This window comes from Procambarus clarkii, chromosome 5, assembly GCF_040958095.1.
Source record: "Procambarus clarkii isolate CNS0578487 chromosome 5, FALCON_Pclarkii_2.0, whole genome shotgun sequence".
Classification (NCBI taxonomy): domain Eukaryota; kingdom Metazoa; phylum Arthropoda; class Malacostraca; order Decapoda; family Cambaridae; genus Procambarus; species Procambarus clarkii.
Window position 1 is genome coordinate 1,006,311 of NC_091154.1, and position 26,036 is coordinate 1,032,346.

The window sequence follows — 26,036 nt, forward strand, 5'->3', positions numbered from 1 at the left end:
GCCCTCCGCTCTATTCCTTGCTCTGCCTTCCGGGGCACGAGGAAATGCGTTCCCTGGTGGATAGCGGACTGTACTCGGGCTGTCCGCTGTAAGCGTGCAGCTTGGAAGAAACACCGACGACGACGATTGATTGATGAAGATTAAGCCACCCAAAAGGTGGCACGGGCATGAATAGCCCGTAAGTGGTGGCCCTTTTGAGCCATTACCAGTATCAAGAGCTGAAACTGGAGATCTGTGGAGGTGCGATTGCACCCTGCGTGACGGGAGATGTCTCCTGTGAAGCTGCCGACAGACGGCTGATTCTTTTATTTTGTTTTGGAAAGCAAATCTATAAATCCATCAATGTTTGTATCTCACCTTGTTTGTATGTATGTACTTTACCTTAATAAACATTTGATTTTTTGTTTAATTTTGATGTATTCTACCTCCTAGGCCTTTTCCTTCATGAGTCCGCTGCATGGTGTTATTGTTAATATATTACTGTGCATTGTTATGCCCCCCATACATGCAAGGTCTTGCATATCACAAACATGAAAAAGTTACAAATCTGAACATTGGTGGAGTTCACTTGGAAATCTCAGAGATCTCCATATCATTTTCACTTGCAACGTTACCATAGATCTTGGTGTCATGTGCAGATATGATGATGTAGTTTGTAATAAAAAAAATTGGTAATGTGGTTTGTAATATTATCATTGATGTACAGTATATGACAAAAGGGCTGGCCCCAAAATGAACCTCTGAGGTATCCTCATCTTATGATGATGATTTTTATTTAGGCAATGATACATGTTTATACAACATAGGATACGAGAAGAATGTTGGCTATATAGGCAGGTGGAGCACCATGCCTAAAGTCACTCATACTACAGCGTTTCCTCCCATGATGTCAGGAATTTAACTAAGGACTTAAAAAAAACTAATTGTGATCAAAAGCAAAAATGAACTGAAGGAAAATAACCAAAAACTGACAATTACACCGGTGAATATTACAAGAGAAATGGCCACAGAACATTGGAGAGTAATTATCACTAAGTACCGTGAACACAATGTATTGAAGACAGAATAAGGATACATGAGAGTAATAGATAATTACCAGGGACGGGCGAGGTAAATTAATACCTGATTTTTTTTTTAGAAAGAATGCCAACTGTTTTATAAACTTGTTTTTTGTAGCTATATTTTGTATGTGGCAGTGAAGAGACGTTTGACAAGCCGTCGGCTTGTCTACTCTCCTCGTTATATGGATATATATATATATATATATATATATATATATATATATATATATGGTCGTTATATGGATATATATATATATATATATATATATATATGGTCGTTATAAGGATATGTTCTCGTCGAGACCACTAGTTAGTAACCCTCAGGTAAATTCAGGTAAAATCGTTGTGGTAAGCCTTATGCGTGTTAGTGGGTTTACAAGAATGTAAAAACATCAATGCTATATACTTTCATAAACCCAATGTACCTTCTTGTATATAAATAAATAAATAAATGAATAAATATAATTATGTAATTATTTTATTATTATTTTTTGAATTGTTCAACCTGAGACGGATGGCGTCATTCATTTGTTTTTGGTGTTGTAAACAACAACAACAACAACAACAACAGCCAAACCAGTTGGCTAATATTTATCTCGAGTCATCCGTGTCATCCGTCATTATTTCCCAGGTTGACTTATGCAGATAATTAAAACAGCGAGAAAACAGGTGATTGGCGCCTTAATAATGGCTTCACACTTGGTGTAAAATGGAGGAAAAAACAAATGAATTGCCGGCGTCTGTCTCGGGTCGGGTTGCCAGTCAATGTTTTTATGGTGTTTGGGTCGGGCGGCCGCGTTCCTAAATCTGCTTTTTCCGTGATTTTCCCGCTGGCTGGTGAGCCCTGAGGTCCAGGAGGACGTAGTGGGTGTGTCGTGCTGGTAATGGCGCCTGTGTGAGCGTCGTTAGCGGGAATAAAGCGCCGGGTTATGGCGGGAAACGACTTGGTGGTTGGGTAATTTTATCTGGCGCTAAACTGCGCGTTGTTCCCACCACAAACATTGATGCAATTGGCGGGTAATGGAGGATAATGTTGTGGTGGTGAGGGCGGCAGGAGGGCGTGAAAGGCAGTAATGACAAGACACGTTGTGTGTGTGTGTGGGGGGGGGGGGGATCTATCCTCGTGTTGGGGGGGGGAAGCATTTTCTTTCACCTGATGCCGCTGTTCACACGGCAGTTTCATAAGTCCCCGGGATTAAAGTAGCTGTTTTGTGGTGTTGCATCGTGGAGAAGGTCAGGTAGGCTAGGAAGGACCTCAATAAGTCTCACAGGGGTTTGTGTCCCTAAAGTATGGGTCCCCAGCTTGCTGGCGCACAATTTGACTGGCATTGTCAAATAGTGGCCAAACATTTTCATGAAATTCATGTTCTCACCAAAATCATTCCATTGTTAAGTTAGCTTACGCTAACTTAAGGTTGGCGCGTTAGTTTGTGTGGAAGTCCAGGAAGGGTAAGGTTAGGCTGGGTTTACAGGTCGGCCGTGAATTGTGGTGTGTACGATGTGACTCGTGTCCTCACAAGCGGGTTTTAAAAGTTTCCTCGGCCAAGTGAGCTGTGTGTCTTGAGAATTTTGGAAATTGCTTTGTTTTGACTGCCCAACCACTTAGGGTGGACGGTAGAGAGAGACGGTCTTGCTTCATGCAGGTCGGCGTTCAATCTCTGACTGTCCAAGTGATTGGGCACCATTCCTTCCCCCGTCCCATCCCAAATCCTTATCCTGACCAGTGCTATATAGTCGTAATGGCTTAGCGCTTTCCCCCTGATAGTTCCCTTCCCTTTGTTACAACTGTGCCCCATTGGCGAGGAATGTTGCATAGTTGTCACTTTCTAACTGTTGCAGCTTTATGTATCGTTAGGATGGATTAGATTGGGTTGGTTAGGTTAGGTAACATAAATTGTACAAAAACTTAACAATTCGTCTATAAACTTCCTTGTGTATAAAATAACCTGCGTTGGATTGTATCATTTATAGCCATTTGCTACATAGCTTTTTCAGTTTTTTTAATTCTGTGTATTGTAAAGTTAGGCTGAACTAGGCTAGGCATTGTTGATTGATTCAGCTATGTCAGGTTAACTAGGTTTAATGAAAGAATTAAACAACAACATTGTATTTTATGACTTGGCAATGTTTTGAAGATTGTAAACTTAAATACGTACAGGATAAGCCGCCATGATCGAGAAAGATGCAAATGTTTCTGAAATGGAGTGAGAAATGGTTGGTGAATCCTGGTCACAGGTATACTCCTCCTGTGAGTGGTGGTGGAGAAGGTTACCGAGGCATTTAATGTCCTTAAGAACTACACCCTAAGCCTCTCGGTTTTTGTCCCGAGTTTTTTCTGTGTGTTTTGTGTGGTCGGGTGAAAGGTGAGGTGGGCAGTGCCTGGCGACCCTGTTGGAACATAGGTGCTGTTATCTGGTCACATTTGGCGCTAGTTGTCACCTGCACTAGCTAGCTGTTACTAACAAACTCATCGGTGCACATTAATGCCTAATTATATGGTCATTATTATTATATAATGCTCATTAGTGTGTCATTATTAGGTGTTCCAGGCTGGATAGTCTTCTCCAATTTTGTCCTTGTCCCAGTAGTTCCTATGGGTCAGTGGGTATGTTTGAGAAGATTCACGGTATGCTCTCACAAGTGGAGCCTGGCCTCAGGCTGGGCTTGAGGAGCAGAACAACTCTCGGAATCCACTCCAGGTACAATTCAGGTGCCAGGACAAAATGTCAACCTGCCTGATTATATTTAGTCTTGGTCCTGGGGAGAACAGGACAGTGCTGAAGTGAATAACCTTGTGATCACCTTGTGATGGTTTCAGGGCTTTAGAGTCCCCGCGGCCGGGTCCCCGCGGCCGGGTCCCCGCGGCCGGGTCCCCGCAGCCGGGTCCCCGCGGCCCAGTCCCCGCAGCCCGATCCCCTTGGCCCGGACCCCGCAGCCCGATCCTCTCGGCCCGGTCCTTGCCCAGGCCTCCCTTGCTGAACTGGTCAATCAGGCTGTTGGATGCGGCTACTCGCAGTCTGACATATGAGTCACAGCCTGGTTGATGTGACATTTCATGACACCCAAGTGACATTTCCAGAAAGTTGCTTTTCGTCTACATCATAGTACAATTATCTTGTTTTGTTTTGTTATTAATATTTATTTGTAAAGGGCTCTTCCCTTCCCATTGAAAGTGGGAATGGGATAATTATAGTACTATACTAATAATTGTCTTGTTTTGTTTCCAGAGTAAATATATCAAGGTGAGCACTGGTGGGCTGGGAGCTTCAGAAGTGAAGGTGGCAGTTGGCCTGCTGTCTCAGCGGCAGGCAAGATGCATCTCTACAACCTTACCTTGCAGCGTGCTTCGGGAATCACTCATGCCGTCCATGGCAACTTCTCCGGCACACGCACCCAGGAACTGGTGGTGTCTCGGGGACGCTCATTGGAGCTCCTCCGTCCCGATCCCAACACTGGCAAGGTGAGAACTGTCTCGTATGTTGCATTGGCACGAATCGACTATTTCCTCAGTAATATACTACGCTGTACTGTATTCTCATCACACTTTCCTCTGTAATATATCATTCTCATCATTATTATAGTTCTCAAAGCTCTCAAAGCTCTCAAAATGTACACTCTGGAAAGGAGACGAGAAAGGTATCAAATAATATATACATGGAAGATACTGAAAGGCCACATCTCAGATTTGAACAGTAGAATGACATACTGGAGCGAAAGGTATGGAAGGAAATGCAGAATAGAACCAGTGGGGAGTAGAGGTGCCATATGCACAATCAAAGAGCACTGTCTGAACATCAGAGGTCCACGGCTGTTCAATACCCTCCCAGCAAGCATTAGAAATACTGTATTGCAGAAACCAAGATGGATATCTTCAAGAAATCTTTAGATAATTTCCTGCATGAAGTGCCGGACCAACCGGGTTGTAGTGGATATGAAGGTTTCGGGCTGCTCCAAGCAGTATTGGTCTGTTGGTCCAAGTTAGTGCAAGTCGAGCCTGGTTCCAGGCCAAGCTCGGGGCGTAGATGAAGTCACAACCCCTGCCCCCCCCCCCATCCCTTCAAGTATGCTCTAGGTCAGTGGTCACCAACCGGTGGTCTGCGAGGCAATTTTTTTGTATATTGTATGTAACTATTGTATTTTTTAACTGTTATATTTAATTTTAATGGCTTCAAATAGTTTGACTATAATAACTATCATTTCTTGTTTGGTGGACTGCAGGATTCACATTAGGTGGTCTGTGGGATTTAAAATTCTGAATTAGGTGAACCATGAGCTCCAAGAGGTTGGCGACTGCTGCTCTAGGTACAGTAGTTGTATACTAATATTACACTATTACACTTGTATACTATCATCATTATTTTCACACACAAATCACACTAATGTGATATCAATGAGGAATTCAGTGGATTTTTCTCATCATCCTTATTATTCACAAACATATCCAGTCCGTCAGGAGACCTTTATCATTGCTGGTACTCGCATCGTTGTGCTTGCAGGAGGTTAAGCTTCGGCTCTTTGGTGCATGTGCTGTAAGAACATGACAACATGAGAATTAAACTATAATAACATGACAACATGAGAATTTAAGAAGCGAATATAAGAATTAAGGATGTAGCAGAAGGTCTATTTGTTGATACTAGGCAGCTCCAATTGGTTCATACGAGGCAGCTCCAATTGGTTCATACGAGGCAGCTCCAATTGGTCCATACGAGGCAGCTCCAATTGGTCCATACGAGGCAGCTCCAATTGGTCCATACGAGGCAGCTCCAATTGGTCCATACGAGGCAGCTCCAATTGGTCCATACGAGGCAGCTCTAATTGGTCTGTACAAGGCAGCTCCTATTGGCCCATATGAGGCACCTCATGTTATGGTCCTTGAGATTCACTCAAAACACTGGTTGAAAGCTCTAATCATCTGCTACCTCTGAGAAAGAAAAATATCGACTTCCCAAAATAATTTCTCTGGAAAAACATGGTAGTGGAGTATTCATGTCTTGAGGTCCTTCTAGCAGTCACAAGTTTTAACATGATTTGAGCGTTAATTAGGATGACTGGTCATTCACATAAATTAGGAAGAGCAGGGGTCCCAGGACAGCCCTGTAGGACCCCACTTGTTACATTCCTCCAGCGTGATGCCTCCTCTCCGACTTACTATTTATTATAGGTCCTTGGGACACTTTAATAAAGCATTTGTGGTGCCTGGATGAGAGAGTACAGAAGACTATCCCCATAGTAAAGGACGGTTGTTAAAGGGAGTACTGTAAAGCGGTTTGAATAAAGATAAATTATTAAAGGAGGAGTTTGAAATTTTCAATAATTCGTTAGTTTCTAACCTTCTCATTGCTTGGCACTTGAGTGCCCTATCTAGCCTGGCTGATAATATATTTGGTAATTGTCACCTTTGATTTCTTATCATTTTGCTCCAGATAATCTGTTCACACCTGTCTCTGTCAAGTGTGAACTATCTAAACATGAGATGACATGGGCATTTTGGGGTATATATCTGGTATCATTAGTTATCGACTCACCGAAGGTTAACATACCCTATTAATAAAAAAAAAGTACCTCCAACATTTTTTATTATTTTGGAATTACCATACGTTTAAGGGACTACGTGATGTTCCTGGTGGGCTTTATATTTCACTTGTGTTTTCTGGTCAGTGCTATGAAATGTTAGTTTTAGACACCTGATACACAAAGTTACTGATCTTTATACGCCATAATCTACATTTCTAGAGGTGCAAATTTGCATTAAAAACCACTTGCTGCTATTGAAATGTTTAATTTTGTTAGAGATTGACGAGGTTATTGTTAATAGCTGGAGTAGAGGACACATGAAGGGGACACGTATGTGATAACATAGAGGATAATGTATCCTGTAAGACATGCTGTTTGAAAATGATGTGACGGGTGAGGAACTGCTTCCATGCATGTGTTGATCTCGTCAGCTGTGACGGCCTATAGGTTCACAGTGCCCCCCAGGCTGCCAAGTCGTACCCGTGAGCCCAGGTGTGGGGCGTGCTTGTGATAAAGGGTCATTGGTCCCCCACACCGTGGTAATGGACACTGTGATAACACATCTTGCCCAACCATGCACCAAATGTTACACAATCATTTGGCAGTCGAGCGAGTTAACGTGGTTGTAGACCCGGCACAAAAAATAGTGGCAGGGTAGTTGTTTTTGGTGCTAAAAGTTGGTCTGTGACATTGATCAAAGTCACGTTTCTGTGCCGTTACTCGGCAAACCCCCTCTGAGGAGTGCTGCTGTTGAGCCAAATGATGACTTAAGAATGACGGTAACTGTAGAAGGCCTATTGGCCCATGTGAGACCAAGCTAGTAGTTATACACAACCAAACTGGTGTGTGTGTGTGTAACCTTCTCTTAAAGGTAATCCAGTGATAGCACATCTAGTGTGTGTCACCTGGTAGTTGGTTGCACTGACCAATAACCATGTTTCCCTAATTATTATTTACTCGAGTTTCTCTGAATCTAAAATTACAATTTGTTGATATTTTGTATTGATTTACTTCATAGGTAACATATTTATATCCCTCTTCTTATACCCTTTCATCCATTTGTATACTTCAGTTATGTCACCCCCCCTTATGATGTCACCCCCCCTTATGATGTCACCCCCCCTTATGATGTCACCCCCCCTTATGATGTCACCCCCCCTTATGATGTCACCCCCCCTTATGATGTCACCCCCCCTTATGATGTCACCCCCCCTTATGATGTCACCCCCCCTTATGATGTCACCCCCCCTTACTCTACTCATTATTAGGCAACAGAAATTACTTTTTTTTTTCTTTTTTCTTTGTAACATCTCCACATGGGAGGTTCCTAACTCTTGGGATTCACTTCACCAACCTGTAGAAGACTTGTATAAAGAGTCTTGGCTGCAGATGTAACTTTCTAATATGGAGAAAATCAGTAGGATCCATGAGGATTTAAACCTATGCATTAAACCCAAGCAAATGCTCTAGACCACTACACCACGGCATGGTCAAAAGCATCGCAACCTGGGATTCAGCTGAATCCTCTAGGGTTCCTGAGGTTCCCACAGAAGCCTAATCAGGGTTTCACACACTGCCCCTTCCTCCCCTCCCTCCCCCTTCCCATGCACCCTGGCTTGTAGTGTAGGAATTTAACCTCCTACAACCTCAGATCTCCAAAGGGGCCTGACAGCTGAGTGGACAGCGCTCAGGATTCGTAGTCCTGAGGTTCCGGGGTTCGATTCCCGGTGGAGGCGGAAACAAATGGGCAGTTTCTTTCACCCTGATGCCCCTGTTCATCTAGTAGTAAATAGGTACCTGGCAGTTAGACAGCTGCTATGGGCTGCTTCCTGGGGGGGGTGTATAGAAAAGGCCTGGTCGAGGACCGGGCCACGGGGACGCTAAACCCTGAAATAATCTGGAGATAACCTCCTGCACTTCAAATGCACAAAGAAAGCACATTAATGTGATGTATCGGTGAGAAAATAAGAGCCGTGAGGAGGATTCCTACTGACTTTCTCCGTGATGCATCATGGTAATGTGATTCCTTTTGTACATTTGAAGAGAATCATAGGAGGTAGAATTCCTGGACTACAAGCCAGAGTGCATTTATAATTATATAGCGGTCCATAGCTCTCTTGTGAGCATAAATGCTGCGTCTGCTGCATTATGTCATCAAGGGGGTCCTTACATATACTGTGTGGAGTTGTGAAATAATCTAACAAAAGTTTTAATTCTTTATAAATGTTTGTTTCAAATTAACATTCAAAATGTCATTTCTCTTTACCCTATCATATACTGTATATACAGAATTTCATATAAATTAAACAATAAAAACTGACACCAGTTTTTGGACTGGGTCTTTGGATGCAGTAGTTACCCCTTAATTATACACAAGTGTTGTTTTCTTTTGTTATGATGAAAGGAATTAAAGCCCTCTGACTGCAGTTATCATAAACAGTGCAACGCTGTCTCGGCAGGAAAAACAATTGTAGTCACAACATTAAGAACGTCCTTGTAGTTGTTATTGAAGAAATGACATACAGTATCTTGCAGGTTCATACCATTCTGACGACGGACATATTTGGGGTGATCCGCTCGCTGATGGCCTTCAGACTGACTGGAGGCAATAAAGGTACGTCTTAAGCAGCTTACCAATATCTCTGTTTTGATGACGATTGTAGATGTAGATGTGCGGTTGTGTCTCTTATTGTTATTCATGGACATGTTTCCCAGAGTATTCCTGCAATATACCTGGAATGTTGTTGTTGTTAAAGATTCGCTACCTGGAACAAAGTTCCAAGTAGCACGGGCTATGGTGAGCCCGTAACATACCTGGAGTGGGTTCTGGGAATAGTTCTACTCCCCAAGCTCAGCCCAGGGTCAGGCTTGACTTGTGGTAACACGGTCCTATAGGTCCTTGGAGAGGTACAAAAGTGGACATTTTCAAAAGAAAATGTTCTTGTTCCTGCAAGAAGTGCCGGACCAACCGGGTTCGTAGTGGATATGTAGGCCTGCGGGCCACTTCAAGCCAGACCCTCAGGTGTGTGTGTGTGTGTACTTACCTAATTGTTCTTGCGGGGGTTGAGCTCTGGCTCTTTGGTCCCGCCTCTCAACTGTCAACCAACTAATGTCCAGGTTCCTGAGCCTATTGGGCTCTATCATATCTACACTTGAAGCTGTGTATGGAGTCAGCCTCCACCACATCACTTCCTAATGCATTCCATTTGTCTACTACTCTGAAAATGAAAAAAATTCTTTCTAACGTCTCTATGGCTCATTTGGGCACTCAGTTTCCACCTGTGTCCCCTAGTGCATGTGCCCCTTGTGGTAAATAGTCTGTCTTTATCTACCTTATCAATTCCTCTGAGAATCTTATATGTGGTGATCATGTCTCCCTCTAACTCTTCTGTCTCCCAGTGACGTGAGGTTTAATTCCCGTAGTCTCTCCTCGTAGCTCATACCTCTCAGCTCAGGTACTAGTCTGGTGGCAAACCATTGAACCTTTTTCAGCTAAGTCTTATGCTTCACTTGATATGGACTCCATGCTGGGGCTGCATACTCCAGGATTGGTCTGACATATGTGGTATACAAAGTTCTGAAGGATTCCTTACACAAGTTTCTAAAGGTAGTTCTTATGTTAGCCAACGTGGCATATGCCGCTGATGTTATCTCTGATCTCTGGGTAGGCGGGAGTATAACCCACCCTCTCGGTGTATTTAAACTGAAAGTTTACGTAGCCCTTAAATGGCTCTGGTCATTTTCTATAATTACCTCTTGTACTTGATTTGACAAATTGTTGTTTTTAAATTAGTTTTGTGACTTGACCTGCGCACTACAATGTAGGACTTTGAATTACCGGAGCTGTTTAAGGGTTAATCTTCAACTCTTTCACAAGCAATTTCTGTTTTGTGTTTGTTAAATCCTCTGTAATCCAGTTGACTATCTGTCAGCTACTCTATCTTATCATCTAGTTTATGAGTCAGATGTATGGGGACGTAGGTGTCAGACGTATGGGGATGGAGGTGTCAGACGTACGGGGATGGAGGTGTCAGACTTATGGGGACGGAGGTGTCGGACGTACGGGGACGTAGGTGTCAGACGTACGGGGATGGAGGTGTCAGACGTACGGGGATGGAGGTGTCAGACTTATGGGGACGGAGGTGTCGGACGTACGGGGACGGAGGTGTCGGACGTACGGGGACGTAGGTGTCAGACGTACGGGGATGGAGTTGTCAGACTTATGGGGACGGAGGTGTCGGACGTACTGTACGGGGACGGAGGTGTCGGACGTACGGGGACGGAGGTGTCGGACGTACGGGGACGTAGGTGTCAGACGTACGGGGATGGAGGTGTCAGACTTATGGGGACGGAGGTGTCGGACGTACTGTACGGGGACGGAGGTGTCGGACGTACGGGGACGGAGGTGTCGGACATACATTGACGTAGGTGTCAGACGTACGGGGAAGGAGGTGTCAGACGTACGGGGATGGAGGTGTCAGACGTATGGGGACGGAGGTGTCGGACGTACAGGGACGGAGGTGTCGGACGTACGGGGACGTAGGTGTCGGACATACGGGGATGGAGGTGTCAGACGTATGGGGACGGAGGTGTCAGACGTACGGGGACGGAGGTGTCAGACGCACGGGGACGTAGGTGTCAGACGTATGGGGACGGAGGTGTCGGACGTACAGGGACGTAGGTGTCGGACGTACGGGGACAGGTGTCGGACGTACGGGGACAGAGGTGTCGGACGTACGGGGACGGAGGTGTCGGACGTACGGGGACGGCGGTGTCGGACGTACGGGGATGGAGGTGTCGGACGCACGGGGGCGGAGGTGTCGGACGCACGGGGGCGGAGGTGTGGGACGCACGGGGGCGGAGGTGTGGGACGCACGGGGGCGGAGGTGTGGGACGCACGGGGGCGGAGGTGTGGGACGCACGGGGGCGGAGGTGTGGGACACACGGGGGCGGAGGTGTCGGACGCACGGGGGCGGAGGTGTCGCACGCACGGGGGCGGAGGTGTCGCACGCACGGGGGCGGAGGTGTCGGACGCACGGGGGCGGAGGTGTGGGACGCACGGGGGCGGAGGTGTCGGACGCACGGGGGCGGAGGTGTCGGACGCACGGGGGCGGAGGTGTCGGACGCACGGGGGCGGAGGTGTCGGACGCACGGGGGCGGAGGTGTGGGACGCACGGGGGCGGAGGTGTGGGACGCACGGGGGTGGAGGTGTGGGACGCACGGGGGCGGAGGTGTCGGACGCACGGGGGCGGAGGTGTCGGACGCATGGGGACGGAGGTGTTGAAGGTCCTGGCAAGCGAGGATGATGCACTCGGGGCTCGAGCTACTTGAAGATCTCTTGCAGTCTCCTGTTCTGTTCTTCACAAACCTTCCTGTCACTTTTTTATAAGACCTTTTTTTAATATAACAAGATGGTTTCTTGTTGATTTCATCTTCTGGAACCTTGATTGATGGGTTTTGCCAGTATTATACTTCCATGCTGCCTCTCTGCTTCTCTTCTCTCTCTCTAGAGGTCTTATTTCTGGCCCTCTGTAGTGCCTGGTTTGTTTCTCAGCTCCCTCCCAGCCTTCATGTTGGTGGTGTTGGCCTCCTTGTATGTTTCTCAGCTGCCTCCCAGCCTTCATGTTGGTGGTGTTGACCTTGTATGTTTCTCAGCTCCCTCCCAGCCTTCATGTTGGTGGTGTTGACCTCCTTGTATGTTTCTCAGCTCCCTCCCAGCCTTCATGTTGGTGGTGTTGGCCTCCTTGTATGTTTCTCAGCTCTCTCCCAAGCCTTTATGTTGGTGGTGTTGGCCTCGTTGTATGTTTCTCAGCTCTCTCCCAGCCTTCATGTTGGTGGTGTTGACCTTGTATGTTTCTCAGCTCCCTCCCAGCCTTCATGTTGGTGGTGTTGGCCTCGTTGTATGTTTCTCAGCTCTCTCCCAGCCTTCATGTTGGTGGTGTTGACCTTGTATGTTTCTCAGCTCCCTCCCAGCCTTCATGTTGGTGGTGTTGGCCTCCTTGTATGTTTCTCAGCTGCCTCCCAGCCTTCATGTTGGTGGTGTTGGCCTCCTTGTATGTTTCTCAGCTCCCTCCCAGCCTTCATGTTGGTGGTGTTGGCCTCCTTGTATGTTTCTCAGCTGCCTCCCAGCCTTCATGTTGGTGGTGTTGGCCTCCTTGTATGTTTCTCAGCTCCCTCCCAGCCTTCATGTTGGTGGTGTTGACCTTGTATGTTTCTCAGCTCCCTCCCAGCCTTCATGTTGGTGGTGTTGGCCTCCTTGTATGTTTCTCAGCTCCCTCCCAGCCTTCATGTTGCTGGTGTTGGCCTCCTTGTATGTTTCTCAGCTCCCTCCCAGCCTTCATGTTGGTGGTGTTGACCTCCTTGTATTATTATTAACCTGGGAGTTAATCTGGTCTCTCTCATACTTCTATGTGTGGTTTGTACGTATATGAACATGAAAAAAAATTAAACTGCAGAAGGCCTATAGGCCCATTACAGGCAGTTCCTATTAATGTCCACTCCAGACTTATTCTTACACATGTTAGACCTGCTCCGGAAACAGTTGAGCTGTCAAGCGTCTATTAAGTGATCTGGTAATTCGTTCTATAAATTAACAACCAGTATTTATCTGGGTCTTTCCTGAATTTAGGCTTATCTATTTTGTATCTATTGTTTTGCGTTCTGTTGTGCGCTGATATATTTAATACCTTACTTATACCCCTCTTTGTTATATTCTTTCATCTGTTTGTTTACTTCAATCATGCCAGCCCATACTCTTCACTTTTCTAGTATATGTTAATTAAGGTTTCATACTCTCATAAAGGCTCACGTGCGTTTATGGGCCGACTAGTCGCCTAGTCTTCTTTACAATGTCTACCTCTTCAGAGGGTGGGAGGAATCATCGGGGGAAAGTGCCAATCCTTTACAACTATATAGCACTTGGAAGTGGCCAGGATAAGGATTAGGGATGAGACGGGGAGGAAGGAATGGTGCCCAGCACCTTGGACAGTTGAGGAATTGAACACTGGCCTGCATGATGTGAGACCATTGTTCTACCGTCCAGCTCAAGTGGTTGGACTACCTCTTCAGAGTAGTGAGCTCTAGCTGTAGGGTCCTGCCTCGTAGCTTTGTATGGAGGTGGCTCCCAGCACCTCTGCTGTAATGTGTGCCCAACTGACTTGACACCCTCCACATGTGTTCCACTGTTCTGTTTTCCCTCTTTTTTTTAGCATGAACTGAACTGTATGTGACTAAAACATGAAAGTAAACTTTGTCCGTAACTTTACTGAAGTGAAGACTGATTATTTTTGTACCGATCACTGATTTAGTGTGTGAGATTAATTTACTTTTTTCAGACTATGTTGTTGTTGGCTCTGATTCTGGACGAATTACCATCTTGGAGTACAATCAGGCCAAGAACCAGTTCGAGAGAATCCACATGGAGACCTTCGGCAAGAGCGGGTGTCGACGTATCGTCCCTGGACAGTACCTGGCCATTGACCCTAAGGGAAGAGCTGTCATGATTGGTAAGTCCCTGTTTTAACAGCCACGCTAAAGTATTTTAGCTTGGCGGTTTAAAGTTTTTTAAAAGGTGCACAAGATACAGCCAGCTTTGTGTACCTTGACACAGTCTTCTATAACTCTTATAATTGAAGGTGATGGGACTAAGTCGTATACAGGTAATCTTCTGCTTGCACGGAACTAGTGTTCCTGGTAAACTTATATAAAGCCAAACTCGCGCAAATCTAAATTAAAGGTACAGTACTGTCGGGGAAATATAGTTATACCCCACAGTCGCAGTCAAGAGATGTGGGTAAGTGGGTAAGGTGGTCGGGGTGTTTTTTTGTACTGTCGGCCACTTCACTAGCACAAGTATTGAATGGCTCCTCATCCCTTGCTAACAAAAAGGGGGCCTGGTTGAGGACTGGGCCGCGGGGGACGCTAAGCCCCAAATTCATCTCAAGATAACCTCAAGATACGTGTCATATTTGCCAAAGAATTTTTCACCTTTATCATTAGATTCTATTCTATTGGTCTTACAATGTTTTTCCAGCTAGAGGTAATTGCCCTGGGCATCCATCTATTATTCTCAAGTCATTTTGGAGGCAGAACGCCACATGTGATGGATCGTGTCCATGGTCGCAACCATACCCTTGGCTACTCCATAGTTGGAAAGCCATACACAGCTCCCATGTCATGGCATCATTACCCCAACATCATCAGTATATAAATTAGCATTAAATATTAATGTCAAGTGTAGGGAAGATACAAATTCAAGTAGAAAAATAATCTCCTCGGAATTGCCTTGCGTGACCTATGAGGGTGTTTACTTGTGAACACTGAACAAATCACACACCTTTCTGTTCATCCCAGACCAGGGAATGTTGGAAACCTTAACCCTTGAAGTGCACATATCATATTAACCTTTTCACATTTTTGTCCCTTACCAATTTTGGGCACTACCAGTGTCTTGGGTCAAACGCAAATCGCTTAAGCGATATTGTTTACTTCCAACGCATACTGTGAAGTTACTATGCATGGTAAGATGTTCAATTTGGTATCGTTCTTTTAAGCTAAAGAGTTGTACTTTTTCATGGTAGTTTAAAAAATGCAATAAAACCAAATAAAATAAAAAGGCGAGTTAAAGTTAGTTGACATGACGTTGAAAAGGATGACTACAGTCGTCAGTGAAATGTTCAGGCATTTTGAGCAGATGACAACTCTTGAAAAGTTAAAAAAACTCATAATTTTTCCTTTGCTCATAGCATGGATTTTAACAGTATAGGAAAACAAAAACTATTATTTTTGTTTGCATAGACATTAGTAGGCATCCATCAGTCTCGGGAGACTATGGAGTTGCGCTCTAGTTGTAGGTCTGGTGTGACCTCTCCAGGGCGCAAAGCCAGGGTAGGTTGATATGGGGGAGAAGCTGTTACCCATGCAGCAGGTCAATGATAGACATAATGTTTGATATATCCTGTATGCATTTCAAGGGCTGATGTTGGCGTTCTTTTCCCAGGGGCCGTCGAGAAGCAGAAGCTGGTGTACATCCTCAACCGAGATGCTGCAGCCAGACTCACCATCTCGTCGCCCCTGGAGGCCCACAAGAGCAACACGCTCGTGTATCACACCGTTGGCGTTGATGTTGGCTTTGAAAATCCTCTGTTTGCGTGCTTAGAGATTGACTATGAGGTGAGTCCTTATATAACCGAAAGGTGATTTCATGAGCCAAGTTCGTATGATTGAGAGTGAGAGGAACGCCTTGAGGAGAGTCCAAAATGAGGGTATAATGTACTTTAGTTCCCACAAGTGAGGGCACAGTAATCCCCTAGATCACCAACCCACAAGTGTGGGTACAGTAATCCCTAGACCCCCAACCCACAAGTGTGGTACAATAATCCCTAGACCCCCAACCCACAAGTGTGGGTACAATAATCCCTAGACCCCCAACCCACAAGTGTGGGTACAATAATCCCTAGACCCCCAACCCACAAGTGTGGGTACAATAATCCCTAGACCCCCAACCCACAAGTGTGGTACATTAATCCCTAGACCCCAACCCACAAGTCAATTTAAAGTGTGTGTGGTGAACGACGAGAAGGTTGAAGTATAGGAATATGTATATAAAGTAATGTATAAGAATATGCATATAAAGTATAAGAATGTTCATATGAAGTATAGGAACATTCATATACTGTAACTGCATATATACTTTACATATTACTACACTGTGATTTGTCTGTCTTCTTTTTTCCTATGCTTTCTTTCAATATGTGAATGATTATTAGAGCTAAGAATTTAAGAGGACCGAGTAAGGAAGAGTGTAGCATTACACGAGAATAGCAACAAGTAAGCGTGTGAGGACTGAGAGTGATGCCAGTGTGGAGGCCTGAGCAGAGGTTCAACTTTAACAGGACTGAGTAGAGGAGCCTTTTGGAATTATATATTACTGAGAGGAATGCCAGTATGGTTGTGATAGGGAGGAGGAGTGGTTGTTGTTATTATACATTTAGCTACTTGGAACGAAATGTCCATGTAGCACGGGCTATGGTGACGGGCTCACCGTAGAGGAGTGGGAGAGGGAGGCAATATATGGCAATAGGGAAGGTGTATATATATATATATATGGCAATAGGGAAGGTGTATATATATATATATATGGCAATAGGGAAGGTGTATATATATATATATATGGCAATAGGGAAGGTGTATGTATATATGTATGGCTTAGGAAAGTGTAGCAGTAAAACATGAAGACCAAGGGGTCTTGACAGCTTAGTGGACAGTGCTTCGGATTCGCAGTCCTGAGGTTCCAGGTTCGATCCCCAGTGATGGCGGAAAACAAATGGGTAGAGTTACTTTCACCCTGATGGCCCTATTACCTAGCAGTAAATAGGTATCTGGGAGTTAGACAGCTGCTACGGGCTGCTTGGGGGGGGAGGTGTAACAAAAAGGAGGCCTGGTCGTGGATCGGGCCACGGGGACGCTAAGCCCCGAAGTCATCTCAAGATATCTTGAGGTTAACCTCAAGATATCTTGAGGTTATCTTGAGGTTAACCTTAAGATAACCAAGATATAGGTGAAAATGGGCATAGATTTAAGAGAGAGAACGTGCTGTATCCGAGTAAATATCCAGGCTGTTTGATGAGGTCGAACCCACATCTTTGGACTACTCTGGCACACACACTTCTGGCCTGAAATAGGACAAGTCGTAATGCGGGCACCTGGCAAGTTTAGAGATGTGGGGTTCAAATCCATCATACGGCCTCATTATATTCTCATAACATGGATGTATGTATTGACAGAATTCTCTCCCTTTCTCAGGAAGCTGACACAGATCCAACAGGCGAGGCGGTGCACAGAACGCAGCAAACGCTTACGTTCTATGAGCTTGATCTTGGACTGAATCACGTTGTGAGGAAGTACCATGAGCCACTGGAGGAACACGCAAACTTCCTCATCTCCGTTCCAGGTAACGAAACGATGGCACGGTTGTGTGTGTTGGTGACAGGATAAGAGCATCGATGTATTGCGTTTTGTCATCTGTTACCAATGAGTGATTGTACAGTATGTTTTGTTTTTGTTATAATATTGGTGAAAAGAATTTACTGCACAAATGGGCAGTTTTGTTCACCCTGAGTCTCCTGTTCACTTAGCAATGAAGTAGGTACCCGGGAGTTACAGCTGCTACGGGCTGCTTTCTAGGGATGTGTAACAAAAAGGAGGCCTGGTCGAGGACCGGGCCGTGGGAATGCTCAGCCCCGAAATCCTCTCAAGATAACCTCATAGCAAATTTTTTTATTAGAATACAGTATTGACAAGAATATTGAATATTTCTAGACGTGTCAATGTCTAGACTACATACTATTAGATATTAAAACATATGAGTATTAGCAGAAATTTTATTACATTTTGCTGTGCTTTTAAATCTAGCAAATATGTTATTGAACGACTATTTAGGAACTGTTAGTGTTTTTTGGAGACTGTTGGCTAATACTTAATATGGATTTTTGTTTGCGTGCATTTCAGGTGGTAATGATGGTCCATCTGGGGTGTTAGTTTGCTCGGAAAACTACATCACGTACAAGAACTTGGGCGACCAGCCTGATATCCGTTGTCCAATTCCTCGGAGAAGGGTACGTCGTGTGGAATGTTTGTAGAGAATGATTTTCCTCTATTGGCTTCTTGTGAGAGACTTAGGACAATGTGTTTTGTCATGAAAATAGTTGCAGTACTAGCTTAATTAACCAAGAGGAAAAATGGGCCGGGAGTTGTCGAGCATTTACACAACCACGTACGAGACCTGTACATCTTTACTCAGTCACGGTGGCTTTGTTTACATTTGTTAGTTGGTGAATTCCGAAGCACCACGAGACTGTTTATATCAATAATAGCCTTGCCTCGTGATATTTTGAAGTTCATAAACTGTTTAATGAATGTTAACCAAGCCACCGTGATTGAGGGAAGATGTTTGTTTCGTAAGTAGTTGCATAAATCCCTGATTATTGGGAAGATAGAAATGTGTTTGCCATGATAATTTGGCAGATGTAAAATTTATTGCTGTGGTGCATGTTTTTGGGTTCGGTAAGTGGACGCATTGATTTACATTTTCTGACGTGATGCTACCTGTTGTCTTCCAGAATGACCTTGACGACCCGGAACGAGGAATGATCTTCATCTGCGCAGCGACCCACAAGACCCGCTCCATGTTCTTTTTCCTGGCCCAGACCGAGCAAGGAGACATTTTCAAGGTGAGGAGAGAGGACTGAAGATGGAACTCATTTCCTGTAATACACAAGAATGAACTTTCTGCCTCCTCTGTCATTTCAATGACTTCGGAGAAGGGAGAATATCAGTCTTCAGTTTGAAATATTGTGGAACCTTGTTACTCCAAAGATTTACGATTTAGGCTCTTTCTGAAACATTGTGGTTTCTAGACGATTAAGGTTTTATGCATTTTTCAGTTTATTACCATATGTTTGGACACTTTATTACTGTGAATGATAGTACAGAAGACTAAGGTAAACTGCAGCATGCCTATTGGCCCATTCTAGGCACCCATGCGATTATGCCCATTCGGATACAGTATATCCGGGAGCCGGTCGGCCAAGCGGACAGCATGCTGGACTTGTGATCCTGTGGTCCCGGGTTCGATCCCGGGCGCCGGCGAGAAACAATGGGCAGAGTTTCTTTCACCCTATGCCCCTGTTACCTAGCAGTAAAATAGGTACCTGGGTGTTAGTCAGCTATCACAGGCTGCTTCCTGGGGGTGGAGGCCTGGTCGAGGACCGGGCCGCGGGGACACTAAAGCCCCGAAATCATCTCAAGATAACCTCAAGATGTGGATTTGTTGAGCTAGACTTGGTATTTGAACTCGATTGATTCAAGTATTTGAAAGGAAGAGAATGTAAGTTTTAATTTCCACTTAAATTCTGTATTGTTTGTGCATATCATGCAAAAAAAAAAGGTTTGCCACTTAATATATAAATTTCTTTCAGATTACCTTGGAAACTGACGAAGACGTCGTGACGGAGATCAAGCTCAAATATTTTGACACCGTGCCGCCAGCAACTGCCATGTGTGTCCTCAAGACGGGTTTCCTCTTTGTTGCATCAGAGTTTGGTAATCATTATCTATACCAGGTAAGGGTGGCTGGGGTTTATTAGGAAATTAAAGTAATGTAATCAAAACAGTGGTATTATTTTGGTGTAGGAACTCCACGGGAAACCCGTACTACTGCGTTAGTAACCGCAATGTGTAAACTCCACAGAAAATATTATAATCCACCATATGATTAGTGATTAGTTAGGAGTAAATTTGTTAACAAGAGTGAATTGGATTCTAGAGACATTGATGGTTAACCCAATAATATTGTCTATTAATGATGTATATGCGGTGCATGAAGTAGCACCTTATAGTACATAAATCAGTACTTACATATATATAGAGTGTAGAGTATGTTTTTATGTGGAATGGAATGAGTGTGTAGTTGAGAGAGTTGAGGTAATAATAAATCTGTCCACCCCTTCATTGATGTGTTACATTGGGGTAGGGGGGGGAGTGGAGGAGGAGACATATATACCTATGATTAGACATATTGTCTCTGCCTTAGATTGCTCATCTTGGTGACGACGACGACGAGCCAGAATTCAGCTCGGCCATGCCACTTGAAGAAGGGGATACGTTCTTCTACGCTCCCAGACAGTTGCAGAATCTTGTACTGGTCGATGAACTTGACTCCCTCTCCCCCATCATGGCCTGCCAGATTGCTGATTTGGGTGAGTGAACTTTGTAAATATTACGCGTCAAGAATCTAATTAATTTTGCCTTTTTGAGCTAACACCATCGGTTGCATCGTGAAATTAAGCTCTTTTTGTCTGTACACACAACACGTTAAGGCAGGGTTGACATACCTTACAGAGATGATAGAAAATGCCACGTGGCTTGTGTTTTGTATGTTAACTTTGCCTGAATGTTCATGTTCCAGTCCATGGATGGAGGGAAAACTTATTTCGACAAACATATGAAAGATCTGCACACAAATGCTACTTTTCATATACTCGGTTGTCTCGGTAGTTAATTATGTAACATTAGTCACGCTGAACTTGTTTAGTTAGGGCTTTGTTAACATTAGTCGACTGGTTTATTGACTGGTCAAGATGATGTGTGGTAGATTACAGTGAAGAAAATGGCACACAAAATTAATGCCTTTGGAGTTGTCTTGTGAATGACAGGTGCAGAAGATGAGTACCTTTGGGGGGGGGGGTGATGCTGAGAATCAAACCTTGCCTGGATACACGTGTTCAGAGTGCAGTACAGAACTTTGTTTAAACAATGTTTTGGTAAGTAACCTTACCTTGAGGTGATTTCGGGGCTTAGCGACCCCGCGGCCCAGTCGTCGACTAGGCCTCCTCGTTGCTGGACTGGTCAACAAGGTTGTTGGACGCGGCTGCTCGCAGCCTGATGTATGAATTACGGCCTGGTTGATCAGTAACCATGTCTTTGTTGCATACTCACATACTGTATAGATGGATTCTTATTGAAACACATATATAGGTACACAATGATTTGGGTTTATGTAGTGTATGGATTTTTACCTCATGTAAAAGCCATCATTAAATTTTTAGTTTTACCCAGGAAAGTAATTAACTTTCCTGACTGTGAGAGAGAGGTGTTGAATGGCCCTCAGGTCAGCATAGCCATTACAACATGGATTGTCTGGCACTGTGCAAGAATGTGTCTTACTTTTTCTTGAACACGTCTGCTTTTGTTCAGGCAATACACTAGTATTTCTTATGTTTGCTGGGAGGATATTGGATAGTGAATAGCCGTGGATAGTGAATATTCATGAAGTGATATCTATGTTATCTCCATACAGCCAATGAAGATACGCCCCAGCTGTATACAGTGTGTGGAAGAGGCCCACGGTCATCCTTGCGGGTGTTGCGTCACGGTCTGGAGGTGAGCGAGATGGCCGTGTCGGAGCTGCCCGGTAACCCTACTGCTGTGTGGACCGTCAGGAAGCGAAGTGAAGGTTTGTGACATATGGTCATTGTGTACATGCTTGCTTCTGAATATTTCAAGCAATATTTTTCACAGCAGTTTTCCACTGTTTCTGGTTGAGCGTCATCTCGCCACATGCGTGTGGAAGGAATTTTGTACATAAGTGATCGGAAGTTATAGATTGGTGTGAAAGAGGCAGATTAAATACTGTACGAGAGAAGGCTACATTACCCTGTCTTTCAGTTCTGGGGATCAACAACCAGGAGGCCCGGTCTCTGACCAGGCCTCCTGGTTGGTAGTCTGGTCAACCAGGCTGTTAGATGCAGCTGGTTGCTGCCTGACGTGACTCTCAACAGTGATGAGAAATGTAACCTAAATTTATTGTACAAATATTAGATTGTATAAGAGAGAATTCTTATGCTTGACTTCTTGTGTAAGTCTGTGAATGAGTATACTTGTGCTTGACTCTTGTGTAAGTCTGTGAATGAGTATACTTGTGCTTGACTCTTGTGTAAGTCTGTGAATGAGTATACTTGTGCTTGACTCTTGTGTAAGTCTGTGAGTGAGTATACTTGTGCTTGACTCTTGTGTAAGTCTGTGAGTGAGTATACTTGTGCTTGACTCTTGTGTAAGTCTGTGAATGAGTATACTTGTGCTTGACTCTTGTGTAAGTCTGTGAATGAGTATACTTGTGCTTGACTCTTGTGTAAGTCTGTGAGTGAGTATACTTGTGCTTGACTCTTGTGTAAGTCTGTGAGTGAGTATACTTGTGCTTGACTCTTGTGTAAGTCTGTGAATGAGTATACTTGTGCTTGACTCTTGTGTAAGTCTGTGAGTGAGTATACTTGTGCTTGACTCTTGTGTAAGTCTGTGAGTGAGTATACTTGTGCTTGACTCTTGTGTAAGTCTGTGAGTGAGTATACTTGTGCTTGACTTCTTGCAGCTACCTGCCTCTTATGTTGTGTGGTGTTTGTTCGTATATGGATGCATATTCATATTTTGGTATCACATGCTTGGGGGTGTGGTTTCTACTTCTCATGGTGCTGCTGGTGTGTGTGTGTGTGTGTGTGTGTGTGTGTGTGTGGGCTGGCGTGAAGTTTCTTGTGATTGTACTGTGTAATTATGGAAGTGTAGTTCCAGGTTGAGCTACGCTTGTGGTGTCCCGTCTTCACAGTATTGCGTCATATAACGATTTGAAACTTTTGGTTTTGGCTTCCACCGCCTTCTCACTGAACTTCTTCCTACCATCTACCACTGTTTGCAAAAGAAAACTTTGTACAGTAATATTTTTTAGCCCCTTTATAGCTTGAATCTATAACCTCTTGTTCTTGAATTTGCCAGTTTCAAGAATTTTTAATTTGTCAGTTTAGTCGATTCCTGTTTCTGTTATGTATATAGTGATCATATCGCCTCTTTTCCTTCTATCTTGTAGCTTTGGCATATTTAGCGCCTTTTGCTTCTCTTCGTAGCTTTTGTTTTTCAGTTCTGTAAGCCATTTTGTAGTATGCCTTTGCATCTTTTCCAGTGTATTGATGTTTCCTGAGATATTGGCACCATACAACTGCATATTCCAATTTTTGTCTCACAAATGTTGTGAACAGTTTCTGTAATATTTCACCACCCATTGTGTGTACTCATCTAGTTGTACTTACCTAGTTGTGCTTGCAGGGATTGAGCTCTGGCTCTATGGTCCTGCCTCTCAACCATCAATCAACAGGTGTACAGGTTCCTGAGCCTATTGGGCTCTATCATATCTTCACTTGAAACTGTGTATGGAGTTTGCCTCCACCACATCACTTCCTAATGCATTCCATTTGTCAACTACAGTATTCTGACACTGAAACAATTCTTTCTAACGTCTCTATGGCTCATTTGGGCACTCAACTTCCACCTGTGTCCCCTAGTGCGTGTGCCCCTTGTGTTAAATAGTCTGTCCTTATCTACCCTATCAATTCCTCTAAGAATCTTGTGTAGTGATCATGTCCCTTCTAACTCTTCTGTCTCCCAGTGACGTGAGGTTTAATTCCCGTAGTCTCTCCTCGTAGCTCATACCTCTCAGTTAGGGTACTAGTCTATGGCAAACCTTTGAATCTTTTCCAGTTTAGTCTTATGCTTGACTAGATATGGACTTCATGCTGGAGCCGCATACTCCAGGATTGGTCTGACATGTGGTATACAAAGTTCTAAAGGATTCCTTACACAAGTTTCTAAAAGCCAACCTGGCATATGCCACTGATGTTATCCTTTTGATATGGGCTTCAGGGGACAGGTCTGGTGTGATATCAACCCCCAGGTCTTTCTCTCTCTGACTTGAAGTATTTCATATCCCAAATGATATCTTGTATCTGGCCTCCTGCTCCCTACACCTATCTTCATTACATTACATTTGCTTGGGTTAAACTCTAACAACCATTTGTTGCATCATTACTCTAGTTTGTCCAGGCCTTCTTGAAGCCTCAAGCTGTCCTCCTCTGTCTTAATCCTTCTCATAATTTTGGCATCATCAGCAAACATTGAGAGGAATGAGTCTCTACCATCTGTGATATGTGTGTGTGTGTAATTACCAAAGTGTAGTTACAGGATGAGAGCTACGCTCGTGGTGTCCCGTCTTCCCAGTACTCTTTGTCGTATAACACTGAAACTGACAGTTTTGGCCTCCACCACAACCTAACTTAGCTTGTTCCAACCGTCTACCATTCTGGTTGCGAAAGAAAACTTTCTTTTAGCGCCTTTGTTTCCTTAGGTTGAATCTGTGTCGTCTTGTTCTTGACGTTGCTGGTTTCAGGAATGCCTCTGTCAATTTGGTTGAATCCTGTTAGTATTTTGTAAGTGGTTATCATATTGCCTCTTTCTTCTTTTTCTTCTATTTTCTAGCTTTTGCTTATTTAACGTCTCTAGTCTCCTCGTAACTCATTTTTCAGTTCTGGAAGCCATTTTGTTGCATGCCGTTGCACCTTTTTCCAGTTTATTTAAGTGCTGCTTGAGATACGGGCACCATACAACTGCTGCATTTTCCCATTTTGGTCTCGCAAAGGTCATGAACAGTTTCTTTAGTATTTCACCATCCATGTAATTAAAAGCAAGTCTGAAGTTGGAAAGCGACATATACGCTCCTCGCACAATGTTCTTTGTAGTGTTCTTGCGACAGCTTACTTTCCCAAACCACCCATAGATCTAATTCTTTATTAGAGTTCTGTAATTCCTCTCCACATAAATTGTAAGTCTTGTGGGGTCTTATATTTATGTTGTGTTTGAGTCATTCACTATGTAGGATTTTGTGATTTTTTGTATAATTAAGGATTGGTTATGGACTGTACTAATTAAAAGGTTGTTTGATAGTTATCAAACAGCCTTTTTTTCTCTCTTTTTCAGGTTGAAGTGGAGCTGGCTGAGAGTGAGGTAATATATTTAAAACCAGAGAAAGGGACAATTTTTAAACTTGCTGAGAAATGTGTTTCTGGGGAGAGGGAGGGAGGGGTTGTTGTAAGTGGAGGGAAGAAATGGCCGTGTTCTCCACCGAGCCGTTTAATGTTGAGCAGCAGCCCTAAGCAAGAGAGGTGGTAGAGTGCCGACGGCTAAAATGATCACACTATGTACGTGATCGTATTATAAATGAATAAAAGGAACTGATCATATTATCATTCCATCTTTTCCTGACGATAGAGATGATATTACAGGTTTTATGTGTGGTACAGTTTGAGAAAGTGTTGAGTGGCTTCCCCCCTCCCCCCTCTATAGTGATTGGTAACGTTTTGAACACTTGCTAAACAAAGATAAGTTACGTATATGGGGTATATTTCAGAGTTTCAAATTTAGCAATGAATCCTTTGGGTTATTTGCAAGTTACTAAGGTCGATAGTGAAGATATAAAGGGTCTCTGGCCAGCTGTGAACCAGCGTAGTAGACTGATAGCATCACCTTATTTTGATGTGACTTAAATATGAGCAGGTGGTATAATTTGATGAATTTATTATTGAGGGAGCATTTATTTCAAATTTTTGTATGGCTTAACATAAACGCAAACCCACGTATAGGCAATTCAATTTCTTTCTTTATTATGCACCCAATACCCATGCTATGGGCGGTGGTGTAAAGGGTTACAGAGGCACATAATCGGTTCAGGAACTGAACCCTCTAGTTCGTTTAGCTAAGCAAATAACAATGTTTTGACGCTGCTTGTGTTACTGTGCTGGGTTTTAGTAGGCTGCTTATACAGTTATTCTCTATGTTCCATCACAGAGAAACCCGTGCTCTTGGGTATCTCTTGTCACATGTTCATGTTCTTGACCTGCGGCGCCTTGTTCTTTCCTATGTTCATGTTCTTGACCTGCGGCGCCTTGTTCTTTCCTATGTTCATGTTCTTGACCTGCGGCACCTTGTTCTTTCCTAGGTGTGGTGGGAGACTTCACACAGAATTGTTGTCGTCATCAGCATCAACAATATTATTAACCCATAGATAGAAGAGTAATATTTGAA

At 44.0% G+C, this 26,036-nt stretch overlaps 2 protein-coding genes across 6 annotated transcripts in view; one reads left to right on the forward strand and one right to left on the reverse strand.

The window, feature by feature from the left end:
- Positions 1-26,036, reverse strand: part of LOC138372420 (kynurenine 3-monooxygenase-like) — a 270,834-nt gene that overhangs the window by 65,188 nt on the left and 179,610 nt on the right. The gene's annotated exons all lie outside the window — the stretch shown is intronic.
- Sf3b3 (splicing factor 3b subunit 3) overlaps positions 1,598-26,036 on the forward strand; it is a 44,685-nt gene continuing 20,246 nt past the window's right edge. The window contains exons 1-11 of one of the 5 annotated variants that reach the window (XM_045752546.2): positions 1,598-1,730; positions 4,289-4,521; positions 9,114-9,192; positions 13,913-14,083; positions 15,577-15,749; positions 17,382-17,529; positions 18,087-18,193; positions 18,698-18,808; positions 19,556-19,699; positions 20,170-20,335; positions 21,436-21,591. In XM_045752546.2, the coding sequence (XP_045608502.1) occupies positions 4,375-4,521; positions 9,114-9,192; positions 13,913-14,083; positions 15,577-15,749; positions 17,382-17,529; positions 18,087-18,193; positions 18,698-18,808; positions 19,556-19,699; positions 20,170-20,335; positions 21,436-21,591 (1,402 nt within the window). In that variant the 5' untranslated portion in view covers positions 1,598-1,730; positions 4,289-4,374. Of the gene's footprint in view, positions 1,731-1,801; positions 1,943-1,996; positions 2,017-4,288; positions 4,522-9,113; positions 9,193-13,912; positions 14,084-15,576; positions 15,750-17,381; positions 17,530-18,086; positions 18,194-18,697; positions 18,809-19,555; positions 19,700-20,169; positions 20,336-21,435; positions 21,592-26,036 lie in introns of those variants that run through there. The other 4 variants (XM_045752538.2, XM_045752554.2, XM_069337861.1 and 1 more) reach the window with 4 other exon arrangements.